Source organism: Catharus ustulatus, chromosome 26 (assembly GCF_009819885.2).
Source record: "Catharus ustulatus isolate bCatUst1 chromosome 26, bCatUst1.pri.v2, whole genome shotgun sequence".
Taxonomy (NCBI): Eukaryota; Metazoa; Chordata; class Aves; order Passeriformes; family Turdidae; genus Catharus; species Catharus ustulatus.
Genome location: NC_046246.1, coordinates 6,749,200 through 6,771,726, shown reverse-complemented (window position 1 = coordinate 6,771,726; position 22,527 = coordinate 6,749,200). Strand labels below are relative to the sequence as shown.

Below are 22,527 nucleotides of genomic sequence, written 5' to 3'. Positions count from 1 at the left end.
AATCCTGGAATCAGCACCTGAGAGCTCTGAAATCAGCACCTGAGAGCTCTCAAATCAGCACCTAAATCCTGAAATCAGCATCTGGGAGCTCTGAAATCAGCACCTACATCCTGAAATCAGCTCCTTGATCTCCTGGTCCTTCTGCAGGATCTGACCTGGGAATGGCAGAGGGACAGTCAGGGGCTGCAGCTGTAAAGGTGTGCCTTTGAAATGTCCTGAAATCAGCACCTAAATCCTGAAATCAGCACCTGAGACCTGAAATCAGCAACTGGGAGCTCTGAAATCAGCACCTAAATCCTGGAATCAGCTCCTGAGTCCTGAAATCAGCACCTAAATACTGAAATCATCTCCTGATAGCCTGAAATAATCTCCTAAGAGTTCTGAAATCAGCACCTACATCCTGAAATCAGCTCCTTGATCTCCTGGTCCTTCTGCAGGATCTGCCCTGTGAACAGCACAGTGACAGTCAGGGGCTGCAGCTGCTCAGAGTCCTGAAATCAGCACCTGGGAGATCTAAAATCACCTAAATACTGAAATCAGCACCTGAGACCTGAAATCAGCTCCTGATATCCTCAAATCAACATCTGGGAACTCTGGAATCAGCACCTAAATCCTGAAATCAGCTCCTGATATTCTGAAATCAGCTCTTTGATCTCCTGGTCCTTCTGCAGGATCTGACCTGGGAATGGCAGAGGGACAGTCAGGGGCTGCAGCTGCTGGGAGTCCTGAAATCAGCTCCTAAATCCTGGAATCAGCATCTAAATCCTGAAATCAGCTCCTAAATCCTGAAATCAGCTCCTGAAATCAGCACCTAAATCCTGAAACCAGCTCCTAAATCCTGGAATCAGCTCCTAAATCCTGAAATCAGCTCCTAAATCCTGAAATCAGCTCCTGAAATCAGCACCTAAATCCTGGAATCAGCTCCTAAATCCTGGAATCAGCACCTGAGTCCTGAAATCAGCACCTGAGTCCTGAAATCAGCTCCTGAAATCAGCACCTAAATCCTGAAATCAGCATCTAGGAGCTCTGAAATCAGCTCCTGATTATCCTGAGATCAGCACCTAAATACTGAAATCAGCACTTAAAAATACTGAAATCAGCTCCTGAAATCAGCACCTAAATCCTGAAATCAGCTCCTAAATCCTGAAATCATCTCCTGAAATCAGCACCTAAATCCTGAAATCAGCTCCTTGATCTCCTGGTCCTTCTGCAGGATCTGACCTGGGAATGGCAGAGGGACACTCAGAGCCTGCAGCTGCTGGGAGTCCTGGAATCAGCTCCTAAATCCTGAAATCATCTCCTGATATCCTGAAATCAGCACCTAAATCCTGAAATCATCTCTTGATTATTATCACCACCACAGCAATTCCTGAAACCAGGTGACAAAAAATTCCCATTGCTGAAACAAAACAAAACAATTTCTCCCTGCAATGAAATATTGCTGCAATCAAGCAACTGCTGCAGGGAAATGCAACTGGGGTTAAATGAAATTAAACTGGTGTTTAATTAAATTAAACTGGTGTTTAAGTAAATTAAACTGGTGTTAAATGAAATGCAACTGGTGTTAAATTAAACTGGTGTTAAATGAAATTTAACTGGTGTTTAATTAAATGAAACTGGTGTTAAATGAAATTAAACTGGTGTTTAATAAATTAAACTGGTGTTAAATGAAATGAAACTGGTGTTTAATTAAATTAAACTGGTGTTAAATGAAATGAAACTGGTGTTACAGGCAGGGTTAGTCAGTGCTTTGCACAAAGCCTGGCCTAGCTTTGATCCTGGTTTTCTGCTCCCTCTGCTGGCAGCAGCAGCAGTGCCCAACAGGTTTAGATTTCAGTAAATTCAGATTTTATTTATTTGAGGAGAATTTCACCATTATAAGCTGCACTTTGGGTTCAGACCAAAATTTTAGTCAAAATGGTGTGGCTTATAATGGTGAGATTACTGTAATTTAAATAAATAATTTCAGTAATAGCAATAAAATAAATAATTGTAGAGTGATAATTTTTATAATAATAATAAATATTGTTGTAAGAACAAAGTATTGTTATTAGGATGAAAGGGCAGCAGCTTAATAAGAAGCTTAATTTAATTAATTTATCTCTTCTAAAGACAGAGCTCTTTCAGAGCTTTAAAAGATCTTTGCAATGGTTTATGAAATGCAGAAAACAATGAATTAATTGAAACACCTACTTTAACTATTATTAATTGAAATAATAACTATTCTAACTATGATTTATTGAAATTATAACTGCTATTAATTGAAACACCTGTTTTAACTATTACTATAACTATGATTTATTGAAACAATACCTATTTTAACCATGATTTATTGAAATTATAACCATGATTTATTGAAATTATAACCATGATTTATTGAAATTATAACTACCATTCACTGAAACACCTATTTTAACCATTATTATAACTATGATTTATTGAAATGATAACTACCACTAATGGAAACACCTCTGTGCATGCTCATTATCAGCCTGATGGGCTGAGCTCAGGGGTTCAAACTCCACCTCCCAGGGCTGGGAATCCCAAATTCCCAGTGAGGGCTGAGTGGGGAACCCCAAAATCCCAAATCCCAAATGCCCAGTGAGAGCTGAGTGGGGAACTCCAAATCCCAAATTCCCAGTGAGGGCTGAGCAGGGAGCCCCAAATCCCAAATTCCCAGTGAGAGCTGAGTGGGGAACTCCAAATCCCAAATTCCCAGTGAGGGCTGAGCAGGGAACCCCAAATTCCAAATTCCCAGTGAGGGCTGAGCAGGGAGCCCCAAATTCCCAGTGAGAGCTGAGCAGGGAGCCCCAAATCCCAAATTCCCAGTGAGGGCTTAGTGGGGAACCCCAAATCTCAAATTCCCAGTGAAAACTGAGTGGGGAACTCCAAATCCCAAATTCTCAGTGAAAACTGAGTGGGGAACCCCAAAATCCCAGTGAGGGCTGAGCAGGGAGCCCCAAATCCCAAATCCCAAATCCCCAGTGAGAGCTGAGCAGGGAGCCCCAAATTCCCAGTGAGAGCTGAGTGGGGAGCCCCAAATCCCAAATCCCAAAATCCCAGTGAGGGCTGAGCAGGGAGCCCCAAATCCCAAATCCCCAGTGAGAGCTGAGCAGGGAACCCCAAATCCCAAATCCCAAATTCCCAGTGAGAGCTGGGCAGGGAGCCCCAAATCCCAAATCCCCAGTGAGGGTTGAGCAGGGAGCCCCAAATCCCAAATCCCAAATTCCCAGTGAGAGCTGAGCAGGGAGCCCCAAATCCCAAATCCCAAATTCCCAGTGAGGGCTGAGTAGGGAGCCCCAAATTCCCAATGAGAGCTGAGCAGTGAACCCCAAATCTCAAATTCCCAGTGAGGGCTGAGTGGGGAACCCCAAATCCCAAATTCCCAGTGAGGGCTGGGCAGGGAACCCCAAATCCCAAATTCCCAGTGAGGGCTGAGCAGGGAGCCCCAAATCCCAAATTCCCAGTGAGATTTGGGGATTTGGAAGCCCTGGCTACCTTGGGCAATCTCCAGCTGCCTCTTGGCATCCCCCAGGGCAGAGAACAGGTCCAGCTTGATCCTGGTCTCTGCACTCAGGCTGTTCTCCAGGTGCTGGGTCTTGTCCTGCATGGCTGACAGGGCAGACATCAGCACCTCGGTGTCCTTCTCGTTCTCCTTGTACTTCCTCAGCTCCTGGGGGAAGGGGGAAAACGGAGAAATGTGAGAAATGGGAGTGTGGGGATAAAAAATGTCATCTGGACGAGAAAAATGCCAGCCTGGGGGTGAAAAATGTCAGTCTAGAGGCAAAAATGTCATCATGGGGGAGGGAAATGGAATGGTTTGGATGGAGCCCCTGACCCCTGGGAAGGTTTGGATTTTGGATGGAGCCCCTGGGATGGTTTGGGTTTTGGATGGAGCCCCTGGGAAGGTTTGGATGGAGCCCCTGGAAGGTTTGGGTTTTGGATGGAGCCCCTGGGAAGGTTTGGATTTTGGATGGAGCCCCTGAAAGGTTTGGGTTTTGGATGGAGCCCCTGGGAAGGTTTGGATTTTGGATGGAGCCCCTGGAAGGTTTGGGTTTTGGATGGAGCCCCTGGAAGGTTTGGATTTTGGATGGAGCCCCTGGGAAGGTTTGGATTTTGGATGGAGCCCCTGGGATGGTTTGGATTTTGGATGGAGCCCCTGGGAAGGTTTAGATTGAGTCCCTGGGAAGGTTTGGATTTTGGATGGAGCCCCTGGGAAGGTTTGGATTTTGGATGGAGCCCCTGGGAAGGTTTGGGTTTTGGATGGAGCCCCTGGGCAGGTTTGGATTTTGGATGGAGCCCCTGGGAAGGTCTGGATTTTGGATGGAGCTCCTGGGAAGGGTTTGGGTTTTGGATGGAGCCCCTGGGATGATTTGGATTTTGGATGGAGCCCCTGGGATGGCTTGGATTTTGGATGGAGCCCCTGCCCCTCCTCGTGCCCCCAGCCTGGGGGCTGCACTCCCTGGGCATTGCCCCCATGTGGATCTAGGGCTTTGGGAGGGCTGGGGGCTGTCCCTGGGGGCTGCCCTGAGCCCCTGGTGCTCTGGCATTACCTGAACTTTCATTTCCAGCTCTCTGATCTGATCCTCCTTGACTTTGATGTCGATTGTTAACTTCTTGCACTCTGTCTCCAGCTCCCGGATGCGATTCCGCAAGGTCTCGGTGCACTCCCCCCTGCAGGGACACAGCACAGGACACAGAGCTCAAACAGCAGCCAGCCTGCCTCTCCTCAGCTCCTTGCTACAGCACCAATTCAAATCAAGAAAATCTGAACCATGAAAGGAAGCAGCCAGCTCTGCTCTTCTCAGCAAAATGATTCCCCTCAAAGCAGAAAGTTCCTCAGTGGTGCACCTCGAGAACTGGGAGGTTTGGGGAAATGGGGAGAGCAGAAAAGCAGAATAATTCTGTTCCTAATAATGAATAATAACAATTCTGCTCCTAATAATGAATAATTCTGTTCCTAATAATGAATAATAATAATTCTGCTCAGGTATTTGGAGCCCTGCAGGTCAAAGTGTTAAACTGTGGGACTACAGCAAGCCCTGGGAGCCACTGCCCCCAGCAGGAAAATCCCAACATTTTGGGCAATGGCACTGCTCAAACCCTTGGTTCCCAGGCCCCAGGTGGAAGGAGAGGCTCCTCTGAGCAGGACCCAACATCTCTGAGAGCACCAGAACTGAGAGCACATTTCTCCTTTACATGTGTAAATGTCAGGCAGGCACTGAGGCTCAGCTGCAGGGGAACACATCTGCCTTGCTTTAACACAAACCAACCTCTCAGAGCAAATAAAGCTGGATTGGGCTTTTTTAAAATAAAATACTATTTTTAAAATAGAAGATTTTTAAAAGAAAAGGTCCAGCCCAAGCCCAAAGCCCCCCAGGGCACAGCACCTCGTAGCAGCAGCGAAGGCCACAGCTCGTGCAGCAGTTGCTTCTTCCAACTTCTTCCTTTTCTTTTCTTCCATTAATTGTTTTTCTACAAAGGTTCTTGCCTCCTGCTCTGCCTTTAGCTTCTTCTCCAGCTGGCTGATGGTTTGTTTGTCTTTTTGTTTCATCTGTACAGTGTTGTGCAATCTGCAGGGACAGGGACAGGAGTGAGGGCTCTGCTCCCAAAGCCACCCCAGGCTCTGATGAAAACCAAGCCCTGCATGGATTTGCCTCCCATTTTTAGGATTATTTACTAACAGCAGTGGCAGTTTTGCAGCACTTAGTGGTTTGTCTCAGTCAGAGCCAGGATTAATGAGAACATGATGGAAATGGATTTTCTCCTGTTGGAGCTTGGTTGGTTATTGTATCTTATTCAAAGTACAGAAAGTTCAGCAGCACTTCCAGCCCCAGCCAGAAGTGAGGGAAATGGAGGGAAATCCAGTGCTGCAAGGTCTGGGGTTTGTTCTTTGTAGTGCTCTATTTCTATTTTAATTTCCCTAGTAAAGAACTGTTATTCCTATTCCCATATCTCTGCCTGAGAGCCCCTTGATTTCAAAATTATAATAATTTGGAGGGAGGGGGTTTGCCTTTCTCAGCAGACACCTGTCCTCCAAACCAGGACAAGGGAATAAAAACCTGCCCCTCTGGAATCCACGTGGAGCCAGATTTGGGTTTGTACCCCTGATCCCACAGCTCTGCAATAAACCCTGCACACAACCACGCTGTGCTGATGTGTTTCTGTGCTAGAAGAGCTTTGGAGCTGTCAGCCTCACCCCCCAGGGCTGTGGCACCTACTTGGTCTGCAGCAGCTCGTTCTCCTGGCGCAGCTGGCCCATCTCGGCGCGCGTGCCGCGCTCGGCGGAGCTCAGCGAGCTCACCTGGCTGCGCAGCTCCTGCTCCACCTGCCTGCTGGCCTGCAGGTCAGCCTTTAGCTTCTTGATGTCCTGTTCCAACCTGCCAGACACAGGGCAAAGCACAAATCAGCTTCCTGCCCGCTGGCGTGGTTTAGGATGTGATACAGGAGGTGAACAAAGGGCTGGATTCTGTCAGAGCGGTTAAACCAGAGGGGGCAGAGATCCTGATCTGTGAGAGATCTCCTGTTAATGGGTCAGGTGTTAAACCAGAGATCCTGGTCTGTGAGAGATATCTGCTGTTAGTGGGGCAGGGGTTAAACCAGAGATCCTGATCTGTGAGAGATATCTGCTGTTCATGGGCCAGGGGTTAAAAACCAGAGATCCTGATCTGTGAGAGGTATCTGCTGTCCATGGGCAAGGGGTTAAAAACCAGAGATCCTGATCTGTGAGATATCTGCTGTTAATGGGCAAGGGATTAAAAACCAGAGATCCTGATCTGTGAGAGATCTCCTGTTAATGGGCAAGGGATTAAAAACCAGAGATCCTGATCTGTGAGAGATCTCCTGTTAATGGGCAAGGGATTAAAAACCAGAGATCCTGATCTCTGTGAGAGATATCTGCTGTTAGTGGGCAAGGGATTAAACCAGAGATCTGATCTCTCTGAGAGATATCTGCTGTTAATGGGTCAGGGTTAAACCAGTGATCCTGATCTCTGTGAGAGATATCTGCTGTTAATGGGTCAGATTTTATAAACCAGTGATCTGATCTCTGTGAGAGATATCTGCTGTTAATGGGTCAGATTTTATAAACCAGCTGGGGCAGTGATCCTGATCTCTGTGGAGATATCTCCTGTTCATGGCCAGCTGTTAATCCAGCTGGGGCAGTGTTCTTTATCTCTGTGGGGATATTCCTGTTAATGGGCAGCTGTTAAACCAGCTGGGGCAGTGTTCTTTATCTTTGCACAGCCCATCCTCCCTCCAGGAGATCTCTCCTGCTCATGGCCACTGAGTCCCAGGGCATGGCTGATAAAATTCCATCATCCCATGGGGAGATGCTCCAGCCAGGGGGAGGAGCCAAACATTTCCTACCCAGATAAAAACTGAGATTTGGAACATCAGAGCAGCCTTTCCCACTGGATCCCAGAGGAAAACCAGACCCTTCCACATCATCCCTGGAGCTTGGGAGGAAACTGCACCTTGTACAGGAGCACTGCTCCAACTGAGCCACATCTGTCACTGCAGGAGGATGCAGCCACCATGGGATGGGACTGCTGCCAACACCCTGCCTGACTGACGGCTGTCAGCTTGGATTCTGACTCTGGCAGGGCTTGGGTTTGTTCTCTGTAGTGCTGTATTTCTATTTTAATTTCCCTAGTAAAGAACTGTTATTCCTATTCCCATATCTCTGCCTGAGAGCCCCTTGATTTCAAAATTATAATAATTTGGAGGGAGGGGGTTTCCATTCTCCATTTCAAACCCCTCAACCCCCAAGGTTCAGGCATGCTCTATAAAAAAAAAAGCAGAATAAACATCAAACCATCAAAGCTTCAGCCCCCCAAACAAAGCTTCAGACTCTCATAATTCTCTGATTGTGTCCTTGCTAAATAATCAGATTTTATATACAATTTTATAGACAATTAAAATTTCAAATAAAAAATTTTATATCAAATAAAAATTTTAAATAAAAACTTCTCATAAAATTTTCTATAACTCCATGTAGAGCCACACACACCCCTCAGATCCCCACACAGAAATCCCCTCCCATGCACCCCCCATGAAATCTGAGAAGTTCTGAACCAGGACAGAGCCACACTCCAACAGATTTCACTCTGTGCACAAATGCTGGCTTGGATTTGCCACCCAGAGCTGAGCTGGATTGTCACCTCAACATGTTGGTATTTTCTTGCAGCACATGATGTGCATGCTGAGTAAGGAGGATGTGTTAAGTCATCCCCAGCTCAGGAGTCAGTAAATTTAGTTTTAATTGCTCTTGAGCACAGACCATCTGCTCTACACTTGAAACTGCAGCTTTGGAAAGTTCCTGAAGATTCATGGAATCTTATTAATTAAAATATTGTTAAATAAAACACAGGTTTTGGAAGAGAGGCACTCAGCTCACTTTGATTTTTCCCCCACAAATAAGGTTATTGATTCTTAGAGTAAAAACCCATCACAGGTGAATAATCAACCTTTTTAAACACTTATTTAAAGCAAATACACCCCAGCCATTCTCACACAACCCTGCTCTGCTCTGGCAGCTATTGATTGGAGAGGTTTTAATGGCCATAAAGAAGATGAAAATGGTTTGATTTCCCTGGCTCCATTCTGAATCAGTGGCAGTGGGACATTAAGATGAGGAGAACAATCCCAAAAAAGCCAAAGAGAGCTGCCCTTGGTGACACTCAGCAGTGCAGATGAATGGCTGCAGCTCTTTGATTTCTTAAGGAAACATTTTGGGTTTCAATGCAAGGAAATCTCAGGTAAAAGGCACTGAGAGAAGAGCAGGGAGAACATCCTGTGCCACTGGATGCACCAAAGCTGCGGGGATGCAGGAAAAGGGGCTGGAACACTTTGGAACTGTTTTTAACACCCCAGAGAGGTGAGAGGGTGAATGAAGAGCCAGGAGCAGCCTCCAGAGGAGCCTGCCTGGCCTGGGACACCTCAAATCAAATCTCAGCCCCTCCTGGGAAAATAAATTCCTTCAGTGCACTAGGAATGGCCCAAAGCATCCTTGAACAATAAAAAAAAAATTAAAATCAACTTACAGGCAAATAGGAACAGCACAAAGCAAATCCCCACCTGAGAGGGACGTGCACAAATCCCTGCTGCTCTGCTGAGGGACAGAATCTACAAACCTGACAAACATCCCAACCTCAGCCCCAAAATGGGAACAGCAGCAGCTGCTGCAGGTGAGTGCTGCCACCCTGGGCAGTGCTGAATGATGGACAGGGCATTGCTGGGCAAAGAAATCAGAGTTTGATTTCATCTGCCAGAAAAGCTGCAGCCCAGGGTTTTAGAGAGAGCAATGTTTAATTAAAGAGTGAGAAGCTGTAGGAAGCAGTGCCAGGCTGGGTGTGCCAACAGCTGATTGGTTTTAATCCAGCTTTTCATAAACAGGTGGAAAAATGCTGTTTCAATAGAGGAACACACCTGAATCCCACTTTAGCCATAAATAATTTCAATGTCCATGGCTAGAGTGAAGTGACAACTGAAGATAAAACAGCTTTTACCTCTAGCTCAGACTGTGCCAAACTGAGATACCCCAGGATTTATTCTGGGTGTTGACTGTTCCAGAAAAAGAAGCCCTGAGCAGATAAAGCCTGAAGGTGCTGGCACAGGACAGGCTGAATTTGTATTTTTGGCACAGGAGAACTGCCCTGAGCTCAGATGTGGAGCCATCTGCACCTGAGTGTTCCCTGGGCTGCTCCAGGAAAAAACCTGCAGGATGCACAGGGAGCACAGAGAGATGAGCCACAGCCCCAGATTTTCCTGCTAAATACACTGAATTTGTGGGGTTAGAGAAAATGGAACAGCCCCAGTTTTTCCTTCTAAATACACAGAATTTGTGGGGTTAGAGAAAATGGAACAGCCCCAGTTTTTCCTTCTAAATACACAGAATTTGTGGGGTTAGAGAAAATGGAACAGCCCCAGTTTTTCTTTCTAAATACACAGAATTTGTGGGGTTGGGGAGAATGGAACAGCCCCAGCTTTTCCTGCTAAATACACAGAATTTGTGGGGTCAGGGAAGGTGGAACAGCCCCAGCTTTTCCTTCTGAATACACAGAATTTGTGGGGATGGGGAGGCTGGAACAGCCACCAGACACCACTTGTAAAAAATTAAAACAAAATTCCTCTCTTTCCACTCAATGCCACACAAAACCACTGGAAATTCCTTTATCCAGGGCTTGTTTGGGATGAGGCTCCACAGTGAGATTTTAGCAGGTTTTAATTATCCCTTTTCATTACCCTGAAGCTTTTGCTGCAGCTTTACACACCAGAGCACAGAACATTTGTTTTCTGCCAACTCCAGAGCTCCTGTCTCCCTAAAATGGAGATGATAATGTGATCTTTAATAATGATAATAATGGATAATCCATCACCATGCAAAGGATTCCTGGGGGTCCCTCTGCCCCAATTAGGCAGAGACACAACTTCATTAAGGAGAGGACAGGGAGGGAGCTCAGCTCTGTCCCAGGGGTCACCTCTGCCACAAGGACACCAACACCACTCCAAAAGAAAAGCCCAGCAAGGTAAAACAACACAAAGCCATAAAAAAATCCCTGCTGCACTGCTGGGACATTGATAAATGACCCAAACCAGCCTTTTCCACATTATTGCTATTCTTACTCTGACTCCATTTGCTGCTTAAGTCTCTTATTTCCAGGAGAAAATGATTTACAGAGGGAGGGGGAGCAGGGAAAAGCTGAAGATGTTCCTCCCAGAACTGCTCTTTAAACCAGGCTTTAGCTGCAGATGATGTTGTGCTGTTGACACAAGGAGGTCAATCCCTGCAGGCTGGGATTCCTCCCTGCACATTTCCCTCTCCAGCAGCACCTCCCTCATTCCTGGCAGCAGAATTCCCCAGCATCACCTCCAGAGGTTGTTCCCAAATGCCTGGGGGGAGATTGATGGATGGACTCAGCCCAGTTCAGCTTTAATGCTCCTGGTCCTGATGGCTCCATCCCATAATTACCTGGGATTGCACTCCAGTCAAACACACTTTAGAGAAAAATGATTCTTTTCAAGCACCCACCAGGCCCTGAGATGCTCTCCAAAAATCCCAGCTCTGCCAGAGAGCCTGGATGTTTCCTTTCCCTGCTGGAATTAACAGGCCCTGAGGAATTCCCAAAAATCCAGGAATTTACAAAAATTCTCCTTTCCCTGCTGAATTTAACAGGTTCTGAAAATCAGCCCTCATTCCCAAAAATTCAGGAATTCACAGAAATCCTGGATGTTCCTTTCCCTGCTGGATTTAACAGGCTCTGAAAATCAGCTCTCATTCCCAAAAATTCAGGAATTCACAGGAATTCTCCTTTCCCTGCTAGAACTGTCAGGCCCTGAGGAGCAGCTCTCATTCCCAAAAAGAAAAAAACCCCAGGAATGCACAGGAATTCTCCTTTCCCTGCTGGAATTAACAGGCCCTGAGGAACATGGAAATCCCAAAAATCCAGGAATTCACAGAAATTCTCCTTTCCCTGCTGGATTTAACAGGCTCTGAAAATCAGCTCTCATTCCCAAAATCAGGAATTCACAGGAATTCTCCTTTCCCTGCTGGAATTAACAGGCCCTGAGGAGCAGCTCTCATTCCCAAAAATCAGGAATTCACAGGAATTCTCCTTTCCCTGCTGGAATGAACAGGCCCTGAGGAACATGGAATTCCCAAAATCCGGAATTCACAGGAATTCTCCTTTCCCTGCTGGAATTAACAGGCTCTGAGGAGCAGCTTTCATTCCCAAAAATTCAGGAATTCACAGAAATCCTGGATGTTCCTTTCCTGGCAGGAATTAACAGGCCCTGAGGATCAGCTCTCATTCCCAAAATCAGGAATTCACAGGAATTCTCCTCTCCCTGCTGGAATTAACAGGCTCTGAGGAGCAGCTCTCATTCCCAAAACCAGGAATTCACAGGAATTCTCCTTTCCCTGCTGGACCTGTCAGGCCCTGAGGAACATGGAATTCCCAAAATCAGGAATGCACAGGAATTTTCCTTTCCCTGCTGGAATTAACAGGCCCTAAGGAGCAGCTCTCATTTGTAAAATCAGGAATTCACAGGAATTCTCCTTTCCCTGCTGGAATTAACAGGCCCTGAGGAGCAGCTCTCATTCCCCAAATCAGGAATTCACAGGAATTCTCCTTTCCCTGCTGCAGGCAGCTCCATTTCCCAAGGCTGTTATTTTTTTCTGAGCACTCTGCTGCCTTGGGGAGGGTTTAGGAGGGATTGCCTCCCACACTCCTCATTTATTCCCAATCTTTCTGATTTTCTTGCCTTCCCAGGGCAGGAAAGCCTGGCCATGACCCCCTGCAGGAAACTGCTGCTGCTTTAACAGGAGGGTGAGCAAGAGCCCATCAGTGCTGCAACAAAAATTTACAAAATTAGCACCAAATGGGCAGAAATTCTCATCAAAACCTCCCAGTCCTGTCCCTGCAGGTAACACCATTTCAGGAAAATGAAATCAGCTGGGGCAGAGCAGCTTCTGCTTCACCCAGGAACTTTCCCAGCCCAAGTGCCAGGAGATGTCCTCGTTATCTGTGGCAATAATTAGTACATGAGGCAGCTTGTTCATCCCTCCTGTGCCAAAGGCAGAGCTCTGTGCACACAGACAGCTCTGCCAGGCTTTTTGTGGGGCTGCAGAGCAGGGATTTGCTAAAAAGGCAGGGGCAGGCCATGGGGTTTGCTGTTAATGTGCAATAAACAACAACAAAACATTTCTGCAGCAATTACAGCTTGGATTTGTTCCATCCATCGAGGCTCTGAAGCTGCTTCACCTCAGGAATGAGTGAATGGTAAAAAATGAATTTGCTCCTGACAGACAGTGAAGTGCAGAGGGATCAGGCTGATCCCAAATGGATCCCTGAAGTGGCAGAGCTGGGAAAGAAGCACTCAGACCCCAGAGGTTCAGGGTTGGACAAACCCTGCAGCTTTCACAGCCTCAGGAGATGTCTCAGAAAAGCCCAGAGGTTCCTCTGGGACCCCCAGCCCTGCCTGGCAGGAATGGAACAATTCCCAGGGATGGGCAGCAGGAAGTTCCTCCCCACAAAACCAAGCACTGACATCCCACCAGACAGAGCAAAAATAAAAAATTTAGCTTGAAATAAGAGTAAAATTGTACACATCAAAGTGATAAATAAACCTTAACTAGCAGGACAAGCACTGACATCCCACCAGACAGAGCAAAAATAAAAACTTAGCTCTAAATAAGAGCAGAATTGTACACATCAAAGTGATAAATAAACCTTAACTAGCAGGACAAGCACTGACATCCCACCAGACAGAACAAAAATAAAAAATTTAGCTTGAAATAAGAGTAAAATTGTACACATCAAAGTGATAAATAAACCTTAACTAGCAGGACAAGCACTGACATCCCACCAGACAGAGCAAAAATAAAAAACTTAGCTTCAAATAAGAGAGATGTCTGATAAATAAACCTTAACTAGCAGGACCCTTCAGATGGATCAGGCCAAGTGTGCCAGAGGTAACAACCCTGAAAAACTCCTGTTCCCAGCCCTGCTCATCCCAGCAGCACAGGGAACAGCTCACATTTGCTGTTGGTTACTCAGGGCCGTGCTCTGTGCACACAAAAGGAAAGCAGCTCGGCTCTGCCACCCTGCTGGACTCTGAGCAGGGAAAAGCAGCTTTATTTGGAAGCTGAGCAGATGTGGGAACAACTGCAGGGCTTCACTCAGCCCTTTTCAGGCTCCAGAGCAGACTGAAAGTTTAGTAACAGGAATGAGTAACACTGCTGGAAGTGGAAAAGATGATGGAACAAATGCCTGGCACTCCAGGGATGGGATAACTGGCAAGGTTAAAATAAAAAAAACACCATGAATTTTTAAATTTAAGTGCATCCATCCCATCCAATTTGTCAGGTGAGTTTGTGCTCCCACTGGTGTGGAGTTACACAGGCAGGCTGAGCAGAAATGAGATTTCATCAATGGTTTCAGGATGCTGGGGTTGGTGCTCCTGGGCTGCCTGCTGGGAACAGCTCCAGGGATTTGAGCACAGCTCCTCACCCACACAGCCCAAAGCACTTGGCTGAGTTCAGCTCCCTCCCAGGGCAGAGGGAGGCACTTCCTAACAGAGTTTCTGTGCTTCCCCAGAGAGTTCCTGGAGCTGCAATTCCCCAAGGACACCAATCTGTTTTGTTCATGATCCCAAACTCACCTTGGGCAAGCAGGGACCACCTGCCCTAATCCACAGGAGGATTTCAAGGTGGAATTGAAGCTTTGAACACACCAGGTTAAACCTCAGTCACAGCCACACAACTGAGGCTGGCAGGAACTCCCAAAGCAATTCCCTTCCCTCTTCTCAAGGCTCAGGAATGTTTGGAACTGCAGCAAACTGAGCTGACCCTCTGTGCCTCGGGGAGCAAACAAACCTTATAAAGTTCTAAAAACCTCCTAAAGCAGCTGAGAATGGCAACAGCCGTGCCAGGGGCTGAGGGCAGAGCCATCACAAACCATCAGTGCTGCCATTCCCAGCTCCCATCGATTCCTGCTCCCTGATTTGCCTCACACAAGCTCTCTGCAGGCATTAGGCAGCAATTAGTCCGGGTGTTTAATTGGCAGGGGGATGTCAATCAGGGGCACAGAGAAAACAATATTTCCATTGAAGTAATTGTGTTCCCACAGCACAAATCCTCAGGGACAAAAGCCCAATTATCAAAGGTACCTGCAGGGAAAACAAGCCTGATCTGCCAATTAAGTTGGCCAACATTGATTTGGTGGAATAAGGAACAAGAGAGGCACGAGCCAGGTGGAAAATGCTGGAGAAGGGCAGAACTGAAACGGGTTTTGTTGCAGACATCTCTCTGTGCACTTCCCTCACTGCTGCTGTTCCTGGCAGCACATGACAGCACCATCTGTCTCAGGGTGAGCCACTGCACTCCCAGAGCCATCTCCCCCCAAATTCCCAGAGCAGATGTGAGGCTGGGGCTGCTCCAGATCCCCAGGAACCCCTGGGAGCTGAGCAGGGCAGGGATGGGAGCAGAACCCACACCAGCACTGCCCCTCTGCTCCAGCCTGCAACCCAAGATCGGAGCAAAAGGCAAATACTTCAAAGGAAAAACAAAACAGACAGAACACAAACACCTCTTCAGGCAGCAAAAAATCCCAGTGAGCTGCCTGGAGAGGCAGAGGTGGCTCCACAGAGGAGCTGCCAAGGACAGAGGAGCTGATTCTCTCCACATTTTATCTCCTACCAGAGTATTTGTGGTGCCTCACAACAGGCAGGGGAGCAGATCCTGAGGCAGAAGTGAAGCCATCTGCTCCAGGCTGCAGCTCAAAAACAAAAAGCAGGAACACAGCTCCACACACCCCCTGGAGATCTCACCCCACACCACCACACAATTCTCCCTTTTTTCCCCATAAAACGCAAACCCAAAAATCCCTGCTGGAGCAGGGAGGACGAGCCAGGGCTCAGGCCCAGCTTACCTGACCAGTGCATCTGGTTTGCTTAGCTGGTTATTAGGAATACAGTTCTCCATTAAGTCCTTATGTGTGCTGGGGCTCTTGCTGGCACATTTCTGTTTTTTCTCGTTTTTGGAGGATGAGGAGGGGATGCTCCCGTTGCTGTGGCTGCGGGGGGAGGAGTTCACAACCCCGCTGACATTTTTGTAATTTTTGGACGAGGCAGTGCATGAGTCCTCTTTCAAGAGGTTTTCTGTACTTCCTACAAGATCATTATTTAATCTTTTACTATTGATATGGTTTTCCATATATTCAATTTCTTGTATTTTAGAGTCTACAGGTTGCAAAATGTTGTTGTTTATTCCAAGGTTGTGTTTCTTTGCATCCTTGTCCTTTTCTTTCCCTTTTTCTCGATATTCCAGCTCTGGCAACGTTGCAGAGATTTTTTTATTGGCTGGAATGCCTCCATTGTGCTGCAGGAGTATTGAGGAATCCATATCAGATAATCCTTTGGCTGCTGCAACATCAAAGTGAAAAAAAAATCAACTTAGTTCATTAAATCCATCAATACCATGCTAGAGAAAGAAAAAAAAATCATTATGGCCACATCATTCCTGCAGGAAACAACCAGCACTGGAGATTCTCTAAAACAGAGAATCCAAAGTTTTATTTTAAGGCTTTTCCAAGCAGGAAACAGGGATTTAACAAAAATACTGGAGCTTCACACAACAGAAGTGAGCAATTGCTGCAGCTGCTCATGAAGAGCTGACAGAGGGGCCAGAATTCCATTTTCTGTCCCACAATTCCATTTTCTGTCCCATGCAGAGCTCACAGAGGGTCAGAATTCCATTTTCTGTCCCATGAAGAGCTCACAGAGGGTCAGAATTCCATTTTCTGTCCCATGAAGAGCTCACAGAAGGGTCAGAATTGCATTTCCTGTCCCATTAAGAGCTCACAGAAGGGTCAGAATTCCATTTTCTGTCCCATAATTCCATTTTCTGTCCCATGCAGAGCTCACAGAGGGGTCAGAATTCCATTTTCTGTCCCATGCAGAGCTGACAGAGGGGCCAGAATTCCATTTTCTGTCCCATGCAGAGCTGACACAGGGTCAGAATTCCATTTTCTGTCCCATGCAGAGCTGACAGAGGGTCAGAATTCCATTTTCTGTTCCATTTTTCTGTCCCATTAACCCTTCCACTGCTGCCCCCTGAGCTCACCACACCCAGCCTGGCTGCGCTCTCCCCCCCAGCATGCCTGGGGCTGGTTTTTCTCCCAGAACAGAGAACACAAGAAGGAATAACTTGCCTTCCTCTGCCTCCCTCTCCTGCCTTTGCAGCATCTGCTGCTCTGGGGGCAGTGCCTGCTGCAGGAGCTGCATGTAGAACTCGTTCTCCTTCTGCACCTCCTTCTGCTTCCTCAAGCGCATCTTGTAGCTGACGTAACTTTTAAAGCCAAAGCCCAAAGTCACAACTGGGTAACCAATGCTGAGGGGGGGAAAAAAAACAAAAAAATAAAAAATAGAAAGCAATGTTAATAATAAAATTATAGCCATGACTGTAAATGAATCAAAACAGCTTGTATAAATGAGTTATAAAGTGGATTTTGCTCTCAGGAAATGTTTGGGATTTTGCAAATTCCTGACAGCACAGAAAGGTGGCACTGGGGCTTTGTGTCCACTGGAATATCTCCTGGCAGAATTTGAAGGGAAAACTGAACAGCCAAGGCCTGAACCCAACTAAAAGCTCTGATTGTTGGTTTTCCTGGTGAAATAAAGGGCAGAGAAACACTTACCAGTGTGCTGCAAAGGGACGACAAAGGTCCACGTGGAAGTTTTTTAAATCTTTAAATCTAATGGCTGCTTCAATATAAACAAAAAGTATCCACAGTGATACTGTTGGTAAGCACACTCCTCTTTCTGTGGAGAGAAGGGAAACACAGGCACCTCAGGGACACAGCAGCATTTGAAAGAGATTTTTAAAACATTTCAGGAGTCTAACAAAACAAGATTGCACCTGGAAAGATCATAACTTTAAAAATAAATTAATAGGGGGAAAAAAGCAACTTCCCATCATGAAAATGAGTAACTGCTGAGCTTGCCATGAATTAAAATATTAAATCAGCTCAATAGCTGCAGCTAAAACTGGCCCATCAGGTTCTTCCTCCAAGCAACAACCCTGAACAGCTCAGATAAGGCTGGAACACATGCACAGAGCTCTGGAGATAAACCCAGAGCCTGCAGGTGTCTGAAACTGGGGCTGAGCTGGACAGAGCTGAGGGATGAGCCACAGCACCCAGCTCCCAAAATCCCAACCCCAGGGGTCTGGCCAGTGAAAGTTACCCCTAAAAAAACAACAATTTTATTTAATTTTAGCCCTAAAATGTTTGGGTTGAAGGAGATAAAAAAGCTCCCCCTGCTCCATCCCAGCCCAGGGTTTATGAGAACAAACAGCTCAGGGAGGAAAAGGCAGCACGAGAATTCTCCACAAAAGTCTCAAAGTGCAGCTCAGAACCTCCAGAGACAGAACTCACTGAGCACTGAAATAGCTGGGATTGGAATATTAATGACTGAAATAACAGCAATCCCAGGGAGTGTGGAAGGACATGGAATAACTGAGATTGGAATATTATTAAATGAATTAACAGCAGGTCAATTCAGTATAGAAGAACATGAAATAACTGAGATTTGAATATTATTAACTGAATTAGCAACACATCAATTCAGTATAAAAGAACATGAAATAATTGATATTGGAATATTATTAACTGAATTAACAGCAGGTCAATTCAGTATAAAGGAACATGAAATAATTGAGATTTGAATGTTATTAACAGAATTAAGAGCACATCAATTCAGTACAAAAGAACATGAAATAACTGAGATTTGAATATTATTGTCTGAATTAACAGCAGGTCAATTCAGTATAAAAGAACATGAAATAATTGATATTGGAATATTATTAACTGAATTAACAGCAGGTCAATTCAGTATAGAACATGACATAACTGATATTAGAACGTTATTAACTAAATTAGCAACACATCAATTCAGTATAAAAGAACATGAAATAAATTATATTAGAATGTTATTAACTGAATTAAGAGCACTTCAATTCAGTATAGAAGAACATGAAATAACTGATATTAGAATGTTATTAACTGAATTAAGAGCAGATCAATTCAGTACAGAAGAACATGAAATAACTGAGATTGGAATGTTATTAATTAAATTAACAGCACACCAGCTGAGTGTGGAAGGACATGAAATAACTAATATTAGAATATTATTAACTGAATTAGCAGCACATCAATTCAGTATAGAAGAACATGAAATAACTGAGATTAGAATATTATTGTCTGAATTAACAGCAGATCAATTCAGTATAAAAGAACATTAAATAACTGATATTAGATTGTTATTAATTAAGAGCACACCAGTTGAATGTGGAAGAACATGAAATAACTGAGATTGGAATGTTATTAACTGAATTAGCAGCAGATCAATTCAGTATAGAAGAACATGAAATAAATGATATTGAAATATTATTAACTGAATTAAGAGTTGAGTGTGGAAGGACAGAACACTGTCACCAAATTTTCCTGTGTGCTCTGCATTTGTTGAATCACTGCAGCAGAAATTTAAAGTCAGGAATTGAATTTTCTTTTAACTGCTGTGGAATTCCTGTTTATCCCCTCCAGCTCCTGCTTACTGGAGATGTAAGTGCAAAACAAAAAATCAAACAAAAGTGCAAAACAAATTTTCTAACTCTAAAAACCCTGCAGAGGGGTTGTGCCCTAAGAGGTGTGAGCTAAATGCTGAGGCTGGAAGGTGGAAGGAAGAATCATTATTATTATTATTATTATTATTATTATTATTATTATTATTATTATTATTGCAATTAAAGGAGCTGTAATTGAGTTGATGATGAAGAAGAAAGCCCCACCTGTGTGCCACACATACTGTACCCACACATAGGTGCTGGCAGCAAAGAACAGCCACTGGATTGGGATGAAGAGCAGACAGATGATGTTGGAGGTGAATGCCACACACACAAAAAACACTGAGAAGGCCTGGAAGAAAGGAGAGGGGATAAAAACAGGGCTTGGTTACTCCAAATCCATTTTATAGAAAATATCTAACAGCTGCAATTTTACACCACACTGATATTTCTACTATTACATGTTTAACTTCCATATAGCTTAACATATTAAAAATATTCTATATATAAATCCCCTTACATAGAGTGAGCATTATGTCTGAATATATACACACATATATAAATATAAAAATATAATAACCCAGGATGTCCCAGGATGTCCCAGGGTGTTCCAGCACCCCCCAGAATGTCTCAGGATGTCCCAGATGTCCCAGGATGTCCCAGCCCCCCCCCCAGTACATCCCAGGATGTCCCAGTACATCCCAACACTCTCCAGAATGTCCCAGTACATCCCAGCACACCCAGGATGTCCCAGCACCCCCCCAGCACACCCAGTAGCCCCCAACAAACCCCAGGATGTCCCAGCATCCCCCCAATACACCCCAGGACCCCCCAGTATGTCCCAGTACCCCCTAGCTCATCCCAGCACCCCCCAGGACACCCCAGGACACCCCAGTATGTCCCAGCACCCCCCAGGACACCCCAGGACACCCCAGTATGTCCCAGCACCCCCCAGGACACCCCAGTATGTCCCAGCACCCCCCAGGACACCCCAGGATGTCCCAGCACCCCCCCAGTACCCCCCCCAGTATGTCCCAGTACCCCCTAGCTCATCCCAGGATGTCCCAGTACCCCCCAGCACCTCCCAGTATACCCCAGTACCCCCCAGGATGTCCCACCACACCCCAGTACCCCCCCAGCACCCCCCAGGATGTCCCAGCACCTCCCAGCACACCCAGCAGCCTCAGCACATCCCAGTATGTCCCAGTACCCCCCAGTACACCCCAGGATGTCCCAGTACCCCCTAGCTCATCCCAGTATGTCCCAGCACCCCCCAGCACCCCCCAGTATGTTCCAGTACCCCCCCAGCACCCCCCATGATGTCCCAGCACCTCCCAGCACACCCAGCAGCCTCAGCACATCCCAGTATGTCCCAGTACCCACCAGCACCCCCCAGTACCCCCCAGGATGTCCCACCACACCCCAGTACCCCCCCCAGTATGTCCCAGCACCCCCCCAGTACCTCCCACGATGTCCCAGGATGTCCCAGCACCCCCCCAGCACCTCCCAGTATACCCCAGTACCCCCCAGGATGTCCCAGTACCCCCCAGCATCACCCCCAGTACCTCCCAGTATCCCCCAGTACCTCCCACCACACCCCAGTACCCCCCCAGGATGTCCCAGCACCCCACAGTACCCCCCAGCCCCCCCAGGCGCACTCACCAGCCCCTGGTAGCGGAAGGAGTCGTACACACTCCTGATGAAGAGCCAGAAGGGCCACAGGTACTCAAACCTGAACTCCAGCACAAAATCTGCCAGCAGCACCAGGGCCCACACCACCAGGAACTTCAGGTACAGGAACGTGCTGGGACAGCAAGGGACAGCTCAGAGCCCTGCTCTGCACTCCTCACACATTTCATTGCATTTTTTTAATTTTTAATTTTTTTTTTTTAGTTAAAATATTCAGAATTAAAACTAAGGATGATTTAATCACAGTACTCAATATATACAAAGAAATGTCCAGTCTAAATAATTTTATAAAATAAATTTAGGGGTTTTTTTTAATTATTCCATTACAACAGGCCTGGAACTGCATTTATTTTTCAGGTACAGGAACGTGCTGGGACAGCAAGGGGACAGCTCAGAGCCCTGCCTGCACCTCCAGCACACACACATTTTATTGCATTTTTTTCCTTTTTTTTAAAATTAAAATATTCAGAATTATAACTAAGGATGATTTAATCACAGTACTCAATATATACAAAGAAATGTCCAGTCAAAATAATTTTATAAAATAAATTTAGGGGTTTTTTTATTATTACTGGATTAATTTTTCAGGTATATGAAGGTGCTGGGGAGAAAGAAAATTTCAGAATTCTGCTCTGCATTCCCAGCACATACACACATTTTATTGCATTTTTTTCCTTTTTTTTTTAATTAAAATATTCAGAATTAAAACTAAGGGTGACTTAGTTACAGTACTCAATATATACAAAGAAATGTCCAGTCTAAATAATTTTATAAAATAAATTTAGGGGTTTATTATTACAGCAGGCCTGGAATTGCATTTATTTTTCAGGTATATGGAGATGCTAGGGGGACAGAAAAAGGAAATTTCAGCTCAGCATTTCCAACATTTACACTCATTTTATTTCCTTTTTTTTTCCAATTAAAATATTCAGAATTGACATTAAGGATGACTGTGATATATAGAAGGAAATGTGCAGTCAAAATAATTTTACTAAATAAATTAAAGGGGTTTTTAATTATTCCATTACAGCAGGCCTGGAACTGCATTTATTTTTCAGGTACAGGAAGGTGCTGGGGTTATATCAGGTCAGCATTTCCAACACATACACTGATTTTCTTCCTTTTCTTTTCATTAAAATATTCAGAATTAAAACTAACAATGACTGTGATACATACAAGGAAATGTCCAGTCAAAATAATTTTATAAAATAAATTTAGGGTTTTTTTTATTATTACAGCAGGCCTGGAACTGCATTTATTTTTCAGGTATCATACATTTTATTCACATACACTCCTTTTATTTCCTTTTAAAATTTTAAAATTTTTTTTTAAATTAAAATATTCAGAATTAATACTAAGGACAACTGATACAACACCAACAATCTGAGATGTATTTAAAACCTGCAGCAATTTCAGCATTGTTTTGGTACTGAGCTATCAGTGATAGATTAGAAAACATTTCTGTGAAAGCAAACACATCCCTTAAAAACAAACCAACCAACCCCAGACAAATGGAATCCCTATTTTGTATTTTTTAATTCTGAGCCATCCCCATCCCCTGCATTTTGAACCTCTGATGATTCTTTATTGGAACCAGAGCTCAGAAACCAAAATCCCTTTTTCCCCAAAGCCAGCACCCACAGCTTGCTGCACTCTGGTGGGTTTTATAACAAAAAAAAAATTAAAAATCTATTTTTCTCTTTTAAATCTGCTGT

At 45.2% G+C, this 22,527-nt stretch overlaps 1 protein-coding gene across 3 annotated transcripts in view; it reads right to left on the bottom strand.

The window, feature by feature from the left end:
- The window catches only part of MACO1 (macoilin 1), a 31,087-nt gene that overhangs the window by 984 nt on the left and 7,576 nt on the right, over nt 1-22,527 (bottom strand). Inside the window, exons 2-11 of one of the 3 annotated variants that reach the window (XM_033080613.1) lie at nt 20,786-20,927; nt 19,349-19,475; nt 17,199-17,322; nt 16,713-16,891; nt 15,432-15,924; nt 6,222-6,380; nt 5,391-5,573; nt 4,554-4,674; nt 3,499-3,673; nt 372-445 (exon numbers count right to left, since the gene is read on the bottom strand). In XM_033080613.1, the coding sequence (XP_032936504.1) occupies nt 387-445; nt 3,499-3,673; nt 4,554-4,674; nt 5,391-5,573; nt 6,222-6,380; nt 15,432-15,924; nt 16,713-16,891; nt 17,199-17,322; nt 19,349-19,475; nt 20,786-20,927 (1,762 nt within the window). In that variant the 3' untranslated portion in view covers nt 372-386. Of the gene's footprint in view, nt 1-371; nt 446-1,147; nt 1,222-3,498; nt 3,674-4,553; nt 4,675-5,390; nt 5,574-6,221; nt 6,381-15,431; nt 15,925-16,712; nt 16,892-17,198; nt 17,323-19,348; nt 19,476-20,785; nt 20,928-22,527 lie in introns of those variants that run through there. The other 2 variants (XM_033080611.1, XM_033080610.1) reach the window with 2 other exon arrangements.